Below are 20,094 nucleotides of genomic sequence, written 5' to 3'. Positions count from 1 at the left end.
AAGTGAAGTAAATGCCCAATTGCTGGAAGAACTAATTGTCACATTTACCAGGTCATTTTAGAGTACATCCAGGATGTTCACCAAAATACATTGGGTCTCATCACGAGTTGCGCGGTAACATGATTTGGCGGACCTTTAAATGCGGCGGTAAGAGCGCTACCGCGGCATTTAAGGGCTACCGCCAAACTCGTAATGAGGCCCATTGTGTCAACCTGAATATTTTGTGTTTCCAGTATTTTCCAAAGAACCACTCGCTGAACAGAGGATAGCACAGGGGCAATGTGCTGGGCTTGGAAGCAAGACCATGTACAGCAACAGTGGTTGGAATCCCAGATCCGCGCTTAGAAACCGTACTCGGGTATGGTATTAGGCACGTTATATAAAAAATAATTAATGAAATTAATTCCGGAAGAAGTCTTCAAGAAGGATACTTGCACATGGCTCTCATTTTTACATACACGGAACAAAATCCTTAACATAGACAAGGCCGTCCTTTGTGTCTTTTCGCGGGGTACATAAAGGATATCTGATCAGCGCAGAAGAATAGTGAGATGGATAGTGCAGTGTATTGAAGAATGCGATAAAGCAGCAAACAAAGTGATTCTCTACCAAAGTAGAAGCTCACTCCGTAAAGCCGCAGAGTCTACGGTGTATGTTCCGGTAGATCACATCTGCAAGGCTGCAGCGTGGATCTCTGTGCACACCTTCACAAAGCACTATTTCTTTTTATTCATTATTGTGCACATGGTGAAAACCTGACGCAAATATTCTATCTTAATCCATATCATTCATTCCACTCTTGCAAACCAGAGCATTTTCTAGAAATTCAACAGATCTATATCACAATAGAATCCATACACAAAATGATCGCCTAAACAATCACTAATACTATACAGTTCAGAGCAAGCACTCCTGCGTGCTAATCTGTGCACAGCATGTGAATCTAAAATAGAATAAGAGGCTGAAAAGAGGAACATTACATACCTGAAGCAATATTCGTTTAGCTTGTACCTGTGTTTGTCACATGCGTGCAACCCAAGCTCCCCCCAGGTGAAATAAAACAGGACATACTAATGCTTGTATATATAGATGTCAAATATGTATGCAGCAAAAAATAGATATGTATGTGTATTTATATACTGTGATGTGTTTTTGGTAACATTCACACAGACAAACTGAGGACATGGACTATATTGAACTTTGTGGCTAGCATGTACTGTCACACAGGGACCTGATTACAGATCCACCCCTGCCAAGCCTAAATTAAGGTGTGACTGGTAAATCATTACAAGTTTACTACGCCCCAAGACTATGGAACGTCCTCCCTGTCAGCATCAGACTCGCCCCCACGCTCCTACAATTCAGAAAAGAACTCAAGACCCACCTCTCCAAGGAGTATCTCCTCCACAACACTGAGGCCATGACGTCACCCCTTGTGCCACCTTACTCGCTAGACGCTGGACCGCCCCTCTCCTATCCGCCACTCGGTGTAGCTGTACCCCTCCTCTGTGCCCCTATGTATCCTATCCCCGCTGTATATCTATTCTTTTGTTACCTATGAAAAGCGCTCCATTATTAAACTGTTCTGTTGTTACCTCTGTAAAGTGCTCCGTTATGCATCTGTACTGTTGTTACCTCTGAAAAGCGCTCCGTTATGCATCTGTACTGTTGTGCACCTCTGAAAAGCGCTCCGTTATGCATCTGTACTGTTGTTACCTCTGAAAAGCACTCCATTATGCATCTGTACTGTTGTGTACCTCTGCAAAGCGCTCCGTTATGCATCTGTACTGTTGTGTACCTCTGCAAAGCGCTCCATTATGCATCTGTACTGTTGTGTACCTCTGAAAAGCGCTCTGTTATGCATCTGTACTGTTGTTACCTCTGAAAAGCGCTCCGTTATGCATCTGTACTGTTGTGTACCTCTGCAAAGCGCTCCATTATGCATCTCTACTGTTGTGTACCTCTGCAAAGCGCTCTGTTATGCATCTGTACTGTTACCTCTGAAAAGCGCTCTGTTATGCATCTGTACTGTTGTGTACCTCTGAAAAGCGCTCGGTTATGCATCTGTACTGTTGTGTACCTCTGAAAAGCGCTCCATTATGCATCTGTACTGTTGTGTACCTCTGAAAAGCGCTCCGTTATGCATTTGTACTGTTGTGTACCTCTGAAAAGCGCTCCATTATGCATCTGTACTGTTGTGTACCTCTGAAAAGCGCTCCGTTATGCATCTGTACTGTTGTGTCACTCTGAAAAGCGCTCCGTTATGCATCTGTACTGCTGTGTACCTCTGAAAAGCGCTCCATTACATTTGGAAATGCCAATATTAAGTTACAAACACTCTTCCCAATTGAACTATTTCTGTAATACAAAGTCCATCACATTACATACATAACTTTAACTTTCACAACACTGCGTATAGCATGGATGTGAGGAAGCCATATTTAAAGCAAGTGTTGTGAAGCAGGCTGTTGCTAGGACTAGAGTCTTCCTGCCAGGAGTTGGGTGGTCCGTGGTGGGATTTCTGGGTAGGGCTTGGAAGGGAGCTGCATCTACCTGTAGACTAGTGGGAGTAATACCATGGCGAGCACCTATGCCAACTCCCACCACCCACTTCTAATACAAGCTACACAATGTAGAGGTGTTGGGATAGGGCAGAGGAGACTGGTAAGAAGTGAGCAGGAGGCTGAGCTGGTGGACGCTCTAAGTCGGGAGAAGCCGCAAGTGTGCCGGGAGGAAGAGTTGTTGTAGCTTCATTGCATCACGCAATTTATTTGGACAAACAGATGCTAGCAGAAGCTGTGCAGACACTTCAGATGGAATTAAGTCAGTGCCGGGACTGAGACCATGGGCAAGAGAATTGGCAAAAGTCTGATTTTTGATTTACCATAGTTGTCTCAAGAATGTGTCTGCGGCTTAAGTCCTTTTTGTACAACATTCTTCTTAATGAAATGTACTTTCTGTTTTAGACCCTAGTACGGGGATGTCTGCTGGCACAAGCATAACCGCAACACTTGGACTAGTGATACACGCTGCAGGTAAGAGATCAGAGTATGAGTGTCTGCAAGAATAATGAAATGATGAGCGTGTTTGCCACGTGACTCTTCCCAGGGGTATTGCATGTCTTTGAAACCCTTACTGTATTGGACTGCCGTAAGTGTGATATCCAAACGTCGTCAATGTACCATTCTATCCCCTATAGACATCATGAAGGGCAATATATGTATAAAGTGAATTCTTTTTTAGCACACATGTTTTACGACCACAGGCTCATGTGTAAAACTAGCGTTGGCAAAGCCAATAGTTTTGGCCTCTGTAAAGACATTTGCTAGCTATTACATGGCCACACGCCATTGGCCAGGCAGTGAGAAGCAGTGTTGGGAAGGAAGTTAGCACCACCTCCCTTTCTGCTGTAAGCGCCCACCCTGCTCGTCCGCAGACTCTAGGAGCATGCCGCTCGCATTATTCCATGCTGTGGGAATCCTGTGTGGAACCCATGACCATGCATCCAGCTGTATATTCATGTGTCCATCCATCCATCCATCCTTTCAGTACATCATTTCCACAGCCATTGATGTATATACACGCCTGTGTGGGCACACACGCTTATTCATGCGTGCACCAGATACCCAATGACCCATGCACACAACACTTAACCTGTAGAAAAGCAAGACCTGTTGGTTTTTGCCAATGCTTGTGTTCTCAGGCACTACAAACTACACCCTGGCATTGTTTTGTGAGAAGAAAGGCAACTTTGCCAGCTTGAAAGGGACCATAGTGGCCTCGTGGATGAAAAGTGTAACACCATCCCCCAGATTTGGTCTTTCTGGTCATGAAGACAGGGAATAATACCATGTTTATTTTACATATAATGGTTACCTGTTTATAAGCTCTGTAACAATAGCTTGCATCATTACCCAATGGAATGATGCCCAATGATTCGACTTCGGGAGGAGGGGATGAGCTGGTGCTCTTGCCGAGTTGGTTCGCCCCATGTCAGAGGTAAGCTCTTAATCCAAGATCTGTCGCCCTGGTGGTAAGGTAACCCTGGTAAGGTAAGCGCTTACCTCAGTTCTGCGCGAGTCCTGCACTAACCGCTTCAAAGCCCTACCGAGACAGCCCCTCACCCTCCACGGCTGATGTATGCTACCACTGAGTTGGGTAACTTTTATTACAGCATTTAGAAGCGGGAGGAATCTGGCATGCATATGTTATGTTACTTGATATGTGTATAGCGTTCTGCTGCCATGGTTATGGCTTCAAAGCACTGTGGCTCAATGACCCTTTGCCAGACCATAGTTTGCACAGAGATGCAATAAGACCATGACAGTGTAAGCAGATAGTATGTTACCTTTTATGTGGTGACTTTAGAATAGTCGTACTATGAAGCATGTTCAAGCGCAGTGTGGATTGCTGCCAGTGACACAGTGACAGCTGGACCGCATTGTAAGTGGCACTGAGCCATGTTCTATGGGGTGCAGCGCTAAAAGTGGAACTGGGGCTACTATAAATCAGTCTACCCAACACCATGGGCAGCAAGCTGCAGTTGCTGGCTCAGCTGTCATTTATCGACAGAACACATGCAATCAAATGCACTTTTGTCAGGTGTGTCAGATACATTCAATGCATGTCCAGTTTTCAGTCCATATTTAATAATGATCAGACCTTTCTTATCCAGAAGCCAGATTACTGGCGTTACCTCTATGTGCATAACATATGATATATTAATTATTGAGCCTTTGTAATAGGCCGGCTCACTACTGTAGTGGTCTCAGAGCGCCGATACTTGCCTGAGCTTTGGGGTGTATTGTGTCCCCGCTCCGGATCACCAGTGATTATTCTGCTGGACCAAAATAAGGGAAGGAAGATGTGAGGGAAAGGATAGAAAGAAATTGAAGGAAGCTCTAATGTGTGAACATGTTCATGGAAAGGATGTAGTAATGACGTATGGATGGTTTGGATGGAGGAGTTGGGGCACAAGAAGTTTCTTGGGCTCTCCTAGATATAACGCAGGGCATGCTTGACCTTTTGAAGGTCTAGAGAAGAAGGAAGCTAAAGCCAAGGACAAAATAGTCCAAAATATAAATTGCTTATATATAAACATTTTGGAAAAGGGTAAAAAGGAATAGGAGAGGAGGAGGATTCCAGAAATTAACCCCCCTCCCCCCGTCCATGTAATTAATATTTATAATTAGTGGGCATACAAAAAGAAACCGATCATTTGTGATCAGTAATGATGGTGACCATGTTTTCTAGTTTGCGGTTATGGGTTAATCTGGCACCCTAGTAGAATGAAATGGCTATTGGTCTTTGAACATCTAATGAGATAAAAATAAAGTGAATATAAATCTAAAGTAATAACAGAAAGTGCTGCGAATTTCCACCCTATACACCTTCCAGTATAGCACAGAATATAATGGCTCAAATGTCTGTTGCAATGTAGCACCATACAAAGCTGATTCCCGCCCTCCCCCCACCTCCCCCGGAGCAAAACAAGACGTGACGGCTGGAAGGTTTAGAAACTTAACCTCTGGCATTGCTCTGGGCAACCCTACAGACATTCGTCCTTTGCCTGCAAAGCCATTACAAATAGGGAAAGACCATATGCAAATCATGCTTGGCACCACTCCAAAAGGGGAGGTCCAGCCCAAACTGCTTGGTCACATCCCTTCTGCACAAGACCACACGCATCCCCAAACATGTTTTTTCGGCCTTATTGGGCCTCATCAGTGAGGAGTAGCTTGGGTCTCTAGGACCCGCAGGCACAGCACCCACATCCTGGGCATGCCCACCCCTGGATACACACATTAGAATGAAAAGAAAATCCTAATCGAATCAATATACCCCCCTTCCCAGATACATGGCTTCTTGCCACACTCTTTTGTCCCAGCCATTCCTAAAAGAATCCGCAGTTCCTTTGTCCATGCACATTTTGATGCAAATATAAGCATTGCTGCTGCAGCGATAAAGTCTCCCGCTTTGGACTTTGATCGACACACTGTCCTTTTTAGAGCCTGCATGGAGAGGCTGTCTGGCACCTTAAGTGCAGGATTTGAGGACTTCCTGCACTGTGTAGGCTGTAAGGGTGCAGAAGTACGGGTCTGACACAGTTGTGGTAGATTAGATGGCATAGACTTTTATTTACAATCATAAAAGAAAAGAGAAGTCTATCTTGCCCTATGTTCTATGAGAGGTTGCTCTACCTAAACAAAAATACTAAGGACTCGGTCAGGATGTCCATAAAGTAAATGTTCACCATTTGAAAACTGGATGTCTCATTAACCCAGAAGGAGGCCCCTCTCGTTCTAGGTGTGGGCTCCAAAGTACAGTACTTTGTGAAAAGAAATAGGTAGTTAACTGTTCGCTGAATGTTCAATGCAAAAGAAAATACAGTTCTCCCTTTCCCGGGTGTTGTTCTTCCATAACTCCTGTTTCCACTTATAAACAAAACACAGTTTTCCCCTCTCCTGGAGGAAACCTCTGTTGAAAACAGTACACGGTTCTCTCCTCTCTTGGAGGGAACCTCTCTTGAACAAAACGCTGTATAAACAAATGCATGGTTCTCCCTTCTCCTGGAGGGAACTTCTTCTAAACAAAACCACTGTTTGAAAATAATCTACAGTTCCCCGGTCTTTTGGACGGAACTTCTTTCTTAGTTTGTGCAGCTTTTCCTGAGGCCTGCCCCCTAGCCTACCAGACCGGACTGTAGACTTCCTAGTGGTGTATCAAGCCAGGTTCACTAATCTGCCCAACTTGATTTCACTGTTTCAAGTTTCACAGATATTTGCTCATACGCTGGTTTACCTTATTTTATCTTGTTAGGCTTTTGCAGGGCTTCTCTGATTGCCTCTGGGTTTCAGCCCACTGGTTGAACTGGTCTGCTTCTGTGGGACCCCTGTCCCTGTTTCATTTAAGCTCCACTTGGGCAGACCTGGTATACTCTCCTGCCAGGTACTAGCCCATATGGGTTTGCTCTTAATGTTTGTATCAATATATGCAACTCTCCTGCTCTCCCCGTGTGCCCTTAGGTAGGGGTTTATCTAGTATACATTCGTATTCAATTGCACATTTCCCTTTTGATCCCCTTGGGCATTCTAGGGATATTTCCTGATGATTTACAAAGTTTGTATTCAGTTGCGCATTTCCCTTTTCATTCCCTCTGGCTTTCTGGGATATATTTCCATGATTTGTAAAGTTCGTATCTAGTTGCACAATTATATCCCCTTGGGTTTCTCGGGATATCTATATGAGGCTTCTTAGTGTTTCCAGCTCCCTCAATGCCCCCACAACTGGTCCGCCCCTTTACCTACCTCTGGGAAGTCACGGTGTGGTCACCGGTCTGTTCGGGAGGTGGAGAGGAGCTTTGTTGCTGCTGCATGCTCGGTGTTCTCTCCCTCGCGGCTCTGCAGGTCTGAGCGGGTCCTCTACTCTCCATCTGGACACGTCCTTGTTTCCGGTTGTACTTTGCCGGGCTGGCTTTTCTCCTCCCTGCCACTGGTCAGGTCCACCTTGCTGGGACCTCTCAGACCATCATGACTCTCTGTACCTCGGTTTCCCACCTTCAGGTTCTCTGTCATAGTACATGCATCTCATTCCCTGCTCTTCCAGAACTGGTTCGACCTCTCATTCAGTCCTTCTTCCCTTTTTATTATCGGGGCTCTTACTTGCCAACTATACAATGTATATTGGTTCTGCTGTGGGCTCTTGCCTCCTTGTTCACTCTTCCTCGTCCCAGTGATCTTTGGCATTAGGTTTAGGTAAGTCTCTCTCTTTTTCGTCCCAGTATTGTTAATAACATTCTCTATTTTGTTGTAACACATAGAGGTTTGAGGGACCAAAGGGGTCTGAGTGGCGGTTAAGGAGAGTGGAGGCACAAAAGGTCATGTGAATACAGCGTTCACCCAGGGCCATCATGGCAGGTCCCATGAAGGATATCTCTCCCCATGAGAACCACTAACTGAGCACCACCCCCAGGGAGACTGTCTGGTAGCAACCCCGCCTCCTAGCTTCATGGAAAGAGGCCTCCCTCATGGAAGTAGAGACAATGCCCTGGGATTAGTCGCAAGGTGCATTCAGACGATTCCCAAAGGAGCAGGTGAGCACACACTCTTCCACCTACTACCTAGGCCCCGAACAGCCAGGTTCTAGAAACGGAAGAAACTACATGCGCAAGTGGGGCTTTTGGTCTGTGGCTCCACTGGAAGCAAGGCCCAGGAAAGGGCTGCATGGAAGTTCTTGTGCCCTGCTCAGACCTTTATGGTGATGGAAATGTTCGTGTGATAGGCTGGATTCCTTTTGGCCAGAGGCCGGTCTCTTTTGGCAGTTAAAGTAAATCATTCAGCCTTGACTACACTTCTCAAACTGGGCTGCAGTTACCTCATCATTTTAATAGAGGGAAGACGAGTAATCTTTAGGTTTAGAAAAGATTTACAGTTTGCTTTTGCAGGTGTACAATGGTATGTGTTGTTTAATTTTTCGAGGGCCTATGGAGTGATCTGTGCCACCTGCACGCTGGTTCACAGCCCTTGTCAGCCTTGTGCAAGTAGCATGACAATGCAATGCGATATAACAAAATATTACATAATATTGCATGTTCATATGACTATGTGTGTGTGGGGAGTGGGGGGGTTAGAATAAGTAAATATACATATAAATAAAAGGAAAGATGTGCAACGCCTCCTTCAATGCAAAAAAGTGCCCTTTGATAACGAAGTTGTTATTTGGAAGGAAAAAATTAAAAACGGGGCGAAAAGAAGAGGAAGTCCAACAGGAGTGGGCGTGTGTATGGGTGGCGGTGTAACACCCACATCAAGGCAAACAGAAGGTCTGACAAAAAATCCCAAAATAGCAATGTTTAAAAAATGTGTGTGTTTATTCTTTTTTCATGTTTATAACAGCAAGCCGGCGAGATTGCATTAAAACCTGTCCAAACACAAATGAATTTCCTCCATAGCAGATTCTGGGTCCTTAGCCAGCAGACATAGAAATAGGACATTGGGCATCAACTGTGCTGTGAAATCGTTCGCTCACGCTTTAAAAACCCACGTGGGATTACATTAAACCTGGGGAAGCACAAATACATGTTCAACCTTGTTAAACCCCAGAATAGGCATTTTTCAAACAACCTGGGGCCTGTTAACAGATGCCGAAACCAGAACGCAGCGGAGGGATCGGATCCCCGATCTCCACAACAGAAGTGCATTACATCCTGAAGAGGGGCAAACAGTTGTACCCAAGGCTGGGGAAGAGAGAAAGGCTACAGGAGCCAGGAAAACCCAATCCGGGCAGATGCCCAACAGAGGCCCTTTAAAGCAGGCCTATTTGAGGAACAAAGGGCTTTCAGGAGCGCTGTAAAGAGAGACCTTGATATCCGAGGCTGGGAAAGCCAAAAGTTTCACAGGAGCCAGGAAAACCTGAATACCGGAAACAGGCAGATGCCCAACAGAGACCCCATTTAAGCAAACCTATTACAGGGCCAAAAGGGCTTTGGGGGGTGCCGGAAGTATAAAACATATCAAGCAAGACTAAGAACAGAGAGGACCTGGAGAGTTCACATGCTCAACCCCTAAAAAGCAGCACTATCAATCACCAAGTCCATAATGGTTACGTTATACTAAGGGGACCCTTTTTCCATGAAAAGAAGGGAATGTGGTGGAAGTGTACAAAGGGTCAAAACCTGCAGAGAGACTGCAAGACGGCATTGTGAGGAACTGAAGAACTTTTAAAAACTTCGCTGGAATGAGATCCCAGTAGTTGGGCTGAGCAAAACCCCGGGATAGATGCTATTGCTTTGGCCTATATTTTGTTAAATTTTTCGAATTGGTACGGCCAGGTAGGAAGTAGGGATTGGACTAATGACTATTTCTTTTGAACATTTGATGAGCACCATTAGCTGTAGTTTGTTTGGTAGGGAATTTCCCCAATAATGGTAGGGTTAGACAGGCTTTTTCTTATTATTTAAATAAACCCCCTTGAACATCTTAGCCCAACTCCGCTTTCTGGTTCACCGCAGGACACAGATAAGATTTAAAAGAAAGCTGAGCTTAATATAGTTAAACGTTTTGAGGCTGAGGCTGGCAGTGCATGACCTTTTTGCCCCGTATTACATGGCACACCTGCCTTTCATTTGGGAGGCAAGCATACTCTTATTGTTTAACATGTTTCCGTTGATATATATGTCTGGTTATTTTTGTTTGTTGCTTTTGGTACTTTTGAAATAATGGGCCTCATTACACGGTAGGCGGTGGACCTAGCAGCTTGGTCCATGCCGGTAAAATACCGGCACCGCCTTGGTGGCAAGGGGAATTACCGCCCTATTCCAAGGTTGGCGGTTGGCGGGGCGGTAATTCCCCCTTCCCCCATTGCCCTTCCCCATTCCCATTTTTGCCCCATAGGGCATAATGGGAATGGGGAAGGTGCTAATTACGGTACTGCAAATTGCGGTACCGTAATTAGCACCCTGGTCCCTTTGCGGGTTGGTTTTTAACGCCTGCTAAAAAGCAGGCGTTAAAGTACCAACCCGCAAAGGGACCTCGTAGTAAGGCGGTAAGGGTTAACGGTCACCGGTACCATTACCGGTGACCATTAACCCTTACCGCCTTCCGTGTAATGAGGCCCAATGTATCTAAAGATTGGGTCCACTGATGTGAAGGGGGCATGCCACCATTAGGGACTGCCAAAGGAGGATAGGTTGAGCTGGGAAGAGGTACTAATGTGAGTTTCATTTCATTGATGTGTGTTGTCAGGCTCTGGCTTTCCAGGAGGATGGTCTTTCAAACCTCACCACCCTCCCGGCGACAAAAGAAGTAGCATCCGGGGACTGGGCACAAAGGTGAGAAGGAAGGAATATATAGTGGTCTGGCCCAGGCAACAAAGGAAAAAGAAAGCTTGTTTAGGAATGATGCTGTAAGAAACTAATGGTGTAACAAAGGTGTGACAGTCCCAAACATTACGTGGATCGCGAATAACCAGGAACTGTAAGTGTATCCTACCCACACTGGGCCTGTCGCCATAGGTCATGATGACACACAGTCAGTAGAATATAATGAATAGTCTGCAAGGCCTGCTCAATGGCACAAGGATGAAACTAAGAAGACTAAGAAAGAGGGGTCTTATAAGGGACGTATCACAATTTTCAAATGTCCAGAATCCTGAAGGGAGTCCTTGAAGCAGTGAAGACAATGCAAGTCTCGCAAGAGGGTTCATGCGATGATCCCACAGGGTAGCTGGATCAATAATAGGGGGAGAAAGGATGAACGAGAGGCATTCTAGAGAGATGGAGTTCAGGACAGAGCCACAACAGAATCACAGAAACAGACATTTGGATATGTGAATCTAGAAGACGCAGGCAAGTAAGGCAAACCAGCACAGTAGTACACTCTGAGCCCCATGTTCGGGGTTATAAAGACTGAGCTTAAAATCACAACACATGCAAGTGTGAATCAGGCAGGGGCCTGACATCCGAGCATTAGGTAGAGCAAAATCGTATACAGGTGGAAGGCCAAAAGCAGGATAGGGTTCACAAACTGATGTTATACAAAAAAACCAAATGACAAGGCAAGTGGCTAGTTGGGGACAAGGAGGAGTTCAGTACCACAGAATTCAATGAATAAGGGGGTAAGCGGTGATATGGGTGAGCCAAGGCCAGACAATGGGAATTAGAAGCAGCAATAAGGATACAGAGGAAGCGGGAACAAAAAATAGCAACGACCAATATACGCACAAACACTCGCCATATTGTGTTGACGAGCAGCATTCAAGATCCCTGGATCCAATATAAAGGATGAACTAAGTGGCAGTCTGGAACACTACATAGACAATTACATTCAGTCACAGTGCAGCAGGAGCATGGAGGGTGGGGGGAGTGCAGTTCAGTGGAGCCACAAGCACAGCAGTGTCCTATGTGTGAGAGGACACATGCAAACTACATCCTGCAAAGGCTGAGCCATGCAAGGCCATTGAGGAAGCAGAGCATGGAAGCAATGTGCATGCTCATTATATGACCGAGCCTGTGTTCGTTCCTCATGGCCATACCCTTTTTAAACCACCACATAGTGTATGTGACACCCCCCCCCTCTACCCCCCAAACACATGAATCAGGCGTCCTGAGCCTTGTTCTTATCTTGATCATTGACCAATATTGGTATGGGATTGGTAGGCAATCAAGTGATAGGAATGAAGATTTAAAAATGGACACATGGAATGCTGGGTGGACCCACCAGAATGTTAGAATAGCCAGATGAACAGCCACTGGGTCAATTGCCTATTAATAGTATATGGCCCGACAAAACGGTTTGCATGTTCCACTGATACACAAGTGCTTCATGGCCGACGAAGCCTCATCAGTGACCTTAGTCAGAAGATTCCTTACAGTGGTTATCAACTTGTTCCTTACATGCTTCCTGTGTGGCCTGTAAGTGTCATAAAACATGCTTGTACGTTATAGATGTGGGAAGTGACCTCTCGGTTGGCGAGGAGGCAGGGATCAATTCTGGGAGCATGCATGGGAGAAAGCTTTGTACAGCAAAAAACACTGATAGCACCCCAGAGAAGAATGAAAGTAGGTGTTTTATGCAAATTCTGCGATGCATAGTAGTGACAACCAATCTCTCTGGGGACAAAAACAAGGGTGTTACGGCCCAAAGGTTTGGTTCAAGCTTTCAGTCTGCACATCTGTTTGGAGGGGGTGGGATGGAGTATGCTATAAGTTTGTACCAAGCAAGGAGGCAAGACCTTGCTGGAACTTTGAAGTAAACTGGGAACCACGGTCAGAGATCAGAACTGATTGGAGGCTATGGGCAAGGAAGATACGCTGGAGAAACATTTGAAAAACTATCGCTGTGGCAGGAAACATGAAATGACCAATCTTGGTGAACTTGTCTGCAATCACTTTTACGGTATTGTGCCGATCAATAGGTGGCAGTCCAAACTGTATTCTACAATGCCTTAGTAATGGGTAATTAGTTGCAGTAATCACACAGTAGAGCCTTGATAACAGCATGAGTGTTCACGTACTCAAGGATATCGGATACCAGGGTTTGCCACTATGTCCAACTGGAGCTCCACCGTCTTTCTACATCCCAGGTGTTCAACCTGTGTCCAATTGTGGCACCAGTCGGTGGTAATTGTTGGAATGACCTATTAGTGTTGATGGGAAAGCTCTGATATACCTATAACCCAAGGCCTTGGATCCTCCCCACAGTCTGTGTTGTACATGTGTTGTCCTGTGCTGTTCAGGTCTTTTAACAGAAGTGTAGGCGTAGAACATAGGCATACCAAATGATCCTCACATAGGAACGGAATGTTGTAGTTGGCTTTTTCCCACACCCACAGAAGTGGCAGGATATACCACAAATTTACCAAACGCTAGAATAGGTGTGGTTGGAAGGAGGACAAGAAAAGTGGGGCGGGAATACAAAGTACCCTGACCACTGTGTCAAGGAGGATAGCAGCGAGGAAAAGGTGGATTCCGAGGATCGAGGGGAGGGATGGGACCCAGAGGGGAGGAATGAGGCCTTCACAATGTTCAAGGGGGGTGGTGTACAGTTATGGTCAACAAAATTATGGTCCACCACTTCCCAAGGGCTGACACCCAGAATTACCTCCATGCCCCACGAAATAAACCAGGCTTACACACAGTTGCCCCACAGATCCCATGCCCACCCTTGCAACAGCAAGCGATGGAACAATATGTAATGCAGAGCACTTTCCAACAGCAGGTAGCACAAACCTGTTTAATGGAACGCCAAATGGTATGGTTGTGCCGTTTCAAGGCGCAGCATTGGTGGGGGGAAACCCCTTCTCAATTCCCAGGACAAATACATATACTGACTAGGACAGCCCGCTGAGAACTCTTGCGTGTCTGGTCGAGTCAATGACCCTTCACCCTGAACAGGAACCCTTGGTGGGGGCAGAGGTAGGAAATAAGCAATTCATTGTTATGGTTGATTTGGACACTGAGAAATCCTGCATCACATCCCATTATCGGGGAAAACTCTCGACATGCAGGGCTTCTCTGTGGCTATTTCTAATGTTCCATACACAAAATATTTGGATGTAAAAGTGGGGTCGGGGGTTGTGCGCGTGCCCATATTGTACTCCGAGACTTCTCCTGTCCTCTTGCTCGGCAGGGATCTACTCCGTAAGTTGAACACGACAATCTCATTCACTGATCACGGCATTGTCTGCACAACGCCAGGCATGTGCACAAGCAGAGCGATGGTGATAATACACGCAATAGCAGGTGAGGTGGTGGTCCGAGCCGGTAGATCTATACCTGTTTATCTATGGCATAACCGTACTTGTCGAGACAGTGCCACAAATTGCCATGGGCTGTTGGAGAGTGCCAATAGATTTCATTTTTCACCCTGTGGTGTCCCCAGAATGGGTGGCAGGTACAATCCTGTCCCTAGAACTACATGGGTTGGTGGTATCTGCGAAAAGAGTGGTTGTGCTAGGAACAGACCAACAAGGGTGTCAGTGGCATACAGTGCTTTGCATCGATCCCACCGTACCCCTCAAGGAGGTAACCAATTCGGAGCTTTTTGAAAACCATCATAGTGATGGAGAAATAATCTTAGAGATTTGTATCCCCTGTATCTGTACCGGTGAGATCACAGAGCTGTACAGAATGGTGAAGTGCTCTCTGATGGCCGTTTTGGCGTGACCTCCCTTTATTGAGGCAGACTTCGAAGATGTGCCTGCACAGTTGTGGACCACCAAGCACATGACGTTGGGCTTTTAAACAAAGTGACCCCAGAACACATTACATTAAAGACTGGAGCAGTATTTCCCCGGCTGAAACAGTACCCAGTATCAAGAGAGGCACAGGAGGGAATAATAGACATGATACAGGCCCTGCTCAATCAAGGGATAATAGTGCCATCCACCTCACCATGCAACACAGCGATCTACCATGTCAAACAGGGGGAAATTGGAGAATGATCCAGGATTTACGGCCCCTAAATGATGTGGTGTGGAAAGTTTCCGGTGGTTCTGAACTCGGCCACCATTTTGTGCAGTATTCCCAAAGAAACGTCCCACTTTCTAGTAGTCGACCTGAAAAACGGTTTCTTTTCTATACCCCTGGACCCAGATTCAAAGTATCTCACCGCTTGTACCCATGGTGGAAAGCGCTACGAACACACTCGTTTGTCCCAAGGGTACTGCAAGATATTAAGCATCTTTAACAGAACATTGCAAGCTCACCTAGGAAAAATTCAAGTGCCCAGCACAGTCAACAGTATGTGGATGACTTGCTTGTCTGTAGCAACAGTGAGCAGAACTGCCAGAGGGACTCTATAAAACACGCCTACAACTCCTGGCCTGCAAAGAGTACAAGGTTTACAGGGCAAACCTCCAGTATTGCCAGCAGGAAGTGCTGTACTTGTGTCAATTAATATCAGCAAATGGCAAAGGAATAATACCAGACAGAGCGACATCCGTGCGTGCCACGCCCAGACATGTGACGGTGAAGGACATGCACAAATTCCTAGGGTTGTGCAGTTACCGCAGAATATGGATTCTAGACTACGCAGCGTATACAAGGCCACTCCAGCAGGGCCCCAAAGAAACACAAAAAGGCCATCAGAAACTCAAATGGGCATTAGACATGGTACAACATTTCCATGATTCGAAGGAAGTAATATCCACAGCACCAGTTCTTGCCACCCCAGATTAGGCTCAGGAGTTTTACATATTCTCACATTCCAAAGTCACACTTATGACCACCATACTGACCCAGAAAAGTACAATGGGTGACAAGCCATTGGCCTATTACAGTGCTACACTAAACGACTATACATTATGCATATACTGTATATAATGTATGTAACTAAGCTAACTGTAACTTGCAAACTGTAACCATGCTCTAAGTATTCTTGATGTGCTGCGCGTCTAGCTACCTAAGGGTTTCGGGTGCCCTACAAATAATAAACAAACAAACAAACAAACAAAACAAGCTTGACTCAGTTATGCAAGGTCAATTCACGTGCAAACAAGCACTTGCTGCTCAGTCACTTTGTACGTGGAGCAATGCGTATTCGCCATCTTAGAGAGATCGAAATCTACCCTAACCACACAGAGAGCATTGGCTTATGAGATTACCCTCTCCAGGTCAAACATTCATGTTGTCTGTTGGAAAACAGTGAATCCCACCACGTTTCTGACCGAAGTGCATACAGACGAAGACTTGCAAATACATGACTATTCCACATATGAAGGGGAGCAGATGACATTTACCAAAGCAAAGTATTGCCCATTGGAGGAGGGGGAGGTCCTTTTTGTTGACGGATCAGCAAAAATTGATCAAGACAAAGGACAAAGGCATACGGGCGCAGTAGTAATGCACATCGAGGGAAGTGAATATGAAACACTACTGATGAAAGGCCAACCATGCATTATTCGGCGCAAGCGGTAAAGCTTGTGATGCTTATCAAAGCACTACAAGCATAACAAGGTTGTTACATAACCATCTATTCAGACTCATACGTCACTACAACATTGCAAGCCGAATTGTTATTATGGAGGAGGAGGAGTTTCCGGAGGGCAGACGGTTCCTCTGTACAACATGCCACACTGCTAGATGCATAGATTTCTGCATTGTCACAACCCTCTGTGTTGGAGGTCGTCAAATGCACCGTCAAAATATCACTGGGAAATGCCACTGCGGATGCTGCAGCCAAAATGGCAGCCTATCTTCCTGTCCCAATAATTTCTTTGTGTGTCCCGACGACATCAACACACAACCATCAAGATACACTGTATACAGCATTGGCTGTTGCACAGCTTATCGAGCTGCAAAGCAAAGCACCAAATGAACAAAAGGAAATGTGGTCCAACGAACTGTCCAAACAGTCCCAGACAGATTTGTTGTGATACCAAGAGTGCTCTGGCAAAGCAGTAATGTCATATGCATTACTGACAATAGCTTTTGACCAACTCCACTACCCCGCCCAAATCTCGAAGCAACACATTGCAGCAGACATACAGGAGGATTGGTTTATCCCCAATTTTCAGGAACACCTCAGAAACATGATCATACATTGCACCACATGCCAAGGCTTTAGCACAGGCATGATGCTCCAGACTTTGAGGCACCTTGCCCTGCCCTCTTGGGCCATTCTGTGAGCTACCCATAGATTATGCTGACATGGGAGAAAGATGCAATGGGTCACAGTTCTTGATCGTTATGATCCGTCCCTTCTCGTGATGGGATGAGGCAGGTCCTTGTGTACATACGGATGCTAAATGTGCTGCTAAATTTCTTGTCTGTGAAGTTTTCCGATGGGGTGTGTGCAATGGCTTAAGGTCCGATAACGGCACACATTTTTTCAATGAACTCTTTAAAGAGATCACAGCGCTACTTGGCATTAAACACTGGATCTGTTCAATTTTCCACCCCTAGGCCAACAGTGTTGTGGAGAGGATCAACGGTCTACTCAAGAGCAAACTATGTAAGCTCTGCACCACATTGAAAAAGAGGTTGGTACACTGCTTGCCCTTGGCCCTCTTCTGTTTACGCACACAACCTAGCAAGGACCACCATCTATCACCACATGAGGTGGTAACTGGTCAGCACATAAACACACCCATATGCCCTGTCAGGAGAGCATCAGATGCCCAGAAGGCAGCAGGGATCCTAGGTGAGGAATTCAAAGAGTATTTGACAACCCTAACACGTGCCAGTGCATCTCACGACAAATTGCACCACCCTGGACAGAAGACACAGAGGGTACCACACACACACACAACAGTGGCAAGCTCCCAGTCTACCCAACTACCCCTGCCTGGAGAAATTATCTACGTGCATAGTTTTGTTAGAAAGTGGAACAACCCCAGTTTGCATGGCCCATATGAGGTCATATTCTCAACCCCTCTTACTGTAAAAGTAAAGGTGTTCTGCTATTGGATTCACCTTATCTGTCAGATGTACGTAGGGCACCCCCAACAAGTACACAACCATCCTGAGTACCCAGGTCCCCGCTCTCCCACTTCAGTTGGAACAATCAATTCGTCCAGCTCCTATAGTAAAGGAAACAACTAGAATATATTTTTGCATATATAATAACATCAGAATCGCACAGGCCTGCTATTAAATAAAACATTTATAAAATTCTCTTTTCTCTCCTTCTCTTCCTCTCTCACTATCGCCCCTTCTCTTCCTCTCACTACTCTCCCCTACTATCTCCCTCTTTCTCTGCCTTACTCCCCCTAACTTTCTCCCTTCCTACCTCTGTTTCCGCCTTTTTGTGTGCATTATTTTTATTCTTTCAGAAAGAAGACAATGGAACCAGCATAATCGGATTGATCTCTATATATATATTTATTTCTGAGACTTGTTGAATCTGCTTAGATCACATGCTGTGCATAGGCCGACATCTAGTGGAAGCTGTGGAGTATTAGTTTGTTTTTCGAAACTCGAAAATGGGCGTCGACACAGGGCGTGCCAGTAATACTATCCCTAGTGTGTCGTCCACTGTACCCATGATCCCTCACGCGTCTAGGACCCTCAGATTGTTTTTTTCCGCCATACTGGTCGGAAGCATTCTGCGGAGTTCCCTGGCTTTAGCCATACTTTTGCTAAAATATTGTTATATTTCCCCATTTCTCCACCCCAACGTCGAGTCACCGAACATCCACACTCGACGCCGGCACGGAGAAAGAATCGCCGTCGAGAGCTGCACAACGGATTTGGGCCTCGGAAGGCCTCTGGCCTCGGCCCGGGCCTAGGAAGTCATCTGGCCTCGGCCCTGCAAGTAGGGAGAGTGGGGGGTGGACATACTCTACACTCTTTTGGTATATAGTTACATTCTTATATATTCCTACACTTATTAGCCCACTGCCACAAGGTGCGTATGGAGAGTACCCCTTTCCAATTTTGCCCCAAGTGCAAGCGCAAGTAACCTTGGGTTGACGGGCATGCCACGTGCAATCTCTGCTTACCGAGGGTCCACCCCGATGCTAACTGCAGAGCATGTAGTAGGTTCAAACCGAAAACACTCAAGGACCGTTCGATCAAGCGTTGGGCCCACCACGCCAGGCGTCAAGAGGCCATGGTAGCAGAGGGCGCCTTCAGCGATGGCAGCGACGCCGTGCTTTCAGACGGCGAGGGCAACGTGGCGGCAATTGACAGCTAAGCGCAAGTCTGCGACCTCGGAAGGTCATCCGGCAGGGCGGCTATGGGGAAAACCCCCGGCGACACAAGCGCTACCCACAGCACTTCCACAAAACACATGAAGTCCAACCGAGACTCGACGCGCACGCCGAGTACTCGGAAAGAGGCACATACAGAACGGTCCGATTCGGTGTCCTCTGGGCGTTCTCCATCTAGATCGCCGCATGACTCCAGCCAACCATCCACTGTTGCCAGAAGTGCCTTGCTCCCCAAGGTAACGGTTCGATCGTCAGCAGACGAAGCCGACCTCTATCCCCAGTCCGCACTCCAGGAGTTGGCGTCAACAGGCCACGCAACGGCTGCTCCCGAGTCCCAACCTCCACTACACAGAGATAGGGACACTACCCCCGAACCTCGGCGCCAGGCGTCGAAGGACTCCGGAGGGTCGAAAAAACAGGGTAAACACAATTCCACACACGGGGAAGGTGAAAAACAACAGAGGAAGCAGTCTTAGCCTACTTCCACACCTCAAAGACTTTCTACCCCACTTAAACAGATGGACAAGTCTCGGTCTTCTGTTATCCCAAAGACCCCTGTTCAAACCAGTAGGTCTAGTCTAGATAAGACAGGGAAAGTGTTTTTCATGTTTTTCGCATTTGTATTGAGAAATAAATTGTAAAGTTGATTAATTTTAACTAAAAACAATAAAAAAAAAAAAAAAAAAAAAAGAAAGGCCTTCAAGAAAGAATCATTCCCAGTTCAAGAGAGTTGTCTACTGATGACATAGACAGAGTAATGTCAAGGATGTCATCATTGGCAGATTTCTACGCCAAAAACCCTGAGCACTTTCTCTCTTTTACCCCAGAAGGTCAACTCCCTCAGGATATAGGGATCCTATACCCCCAAGTAAGAAGTCCCGAGTTGAAGCTCCTACTTCAGACCCCTTCAGTATACAGCCCTATTCTCAATATCAGGGAGATCCA

At 46.1% G+C, this 20,094-nt stretch overlaps 1 protein-coding gene across 2 annotated transcripts in view; it reads left to right on the top strand.

Annotated features, from left to right (window-relative positions):
- LOC138468181 (zinc transporter ZIP9-like) overlaps positions 1-20,094 on the top strand; it is a 381,835-nt gene that overhangs the window by 118,962 nt on the left and 242,779 nt on the right. For both annotated transcript variants that reach the window (XM_069608629.1, XM_069608630.1), the window contains exon 4: positions 2,967-3,035. In XM_069608629.1, the coding sequence (XP_069464730.1) occupies positions 2,967-3,035 (69 nt within the window). The remainder of the gene's footprint in view (positions 1-2,966; positions 3,036-20,094) is intronic.

Source organism: Ambystoma mexicanum, chromosome 4q, assembly GCF_040938575.1.
Source record: "Ambystoma mexicanum isolate Mex_15411 chromosome 4q, UKY_AmexF1_1, whole genome shotgun sequence".
Lineage (NCBI taxonomy): Eukaryota > Metazoa > Chordata > Amphibia > Caudata > Ambystomatidae > Ambystoma > Ambystoma mexicanum.
This window is presented reverse-complemented; position numbering and strand designations above follow the sequence as displayed.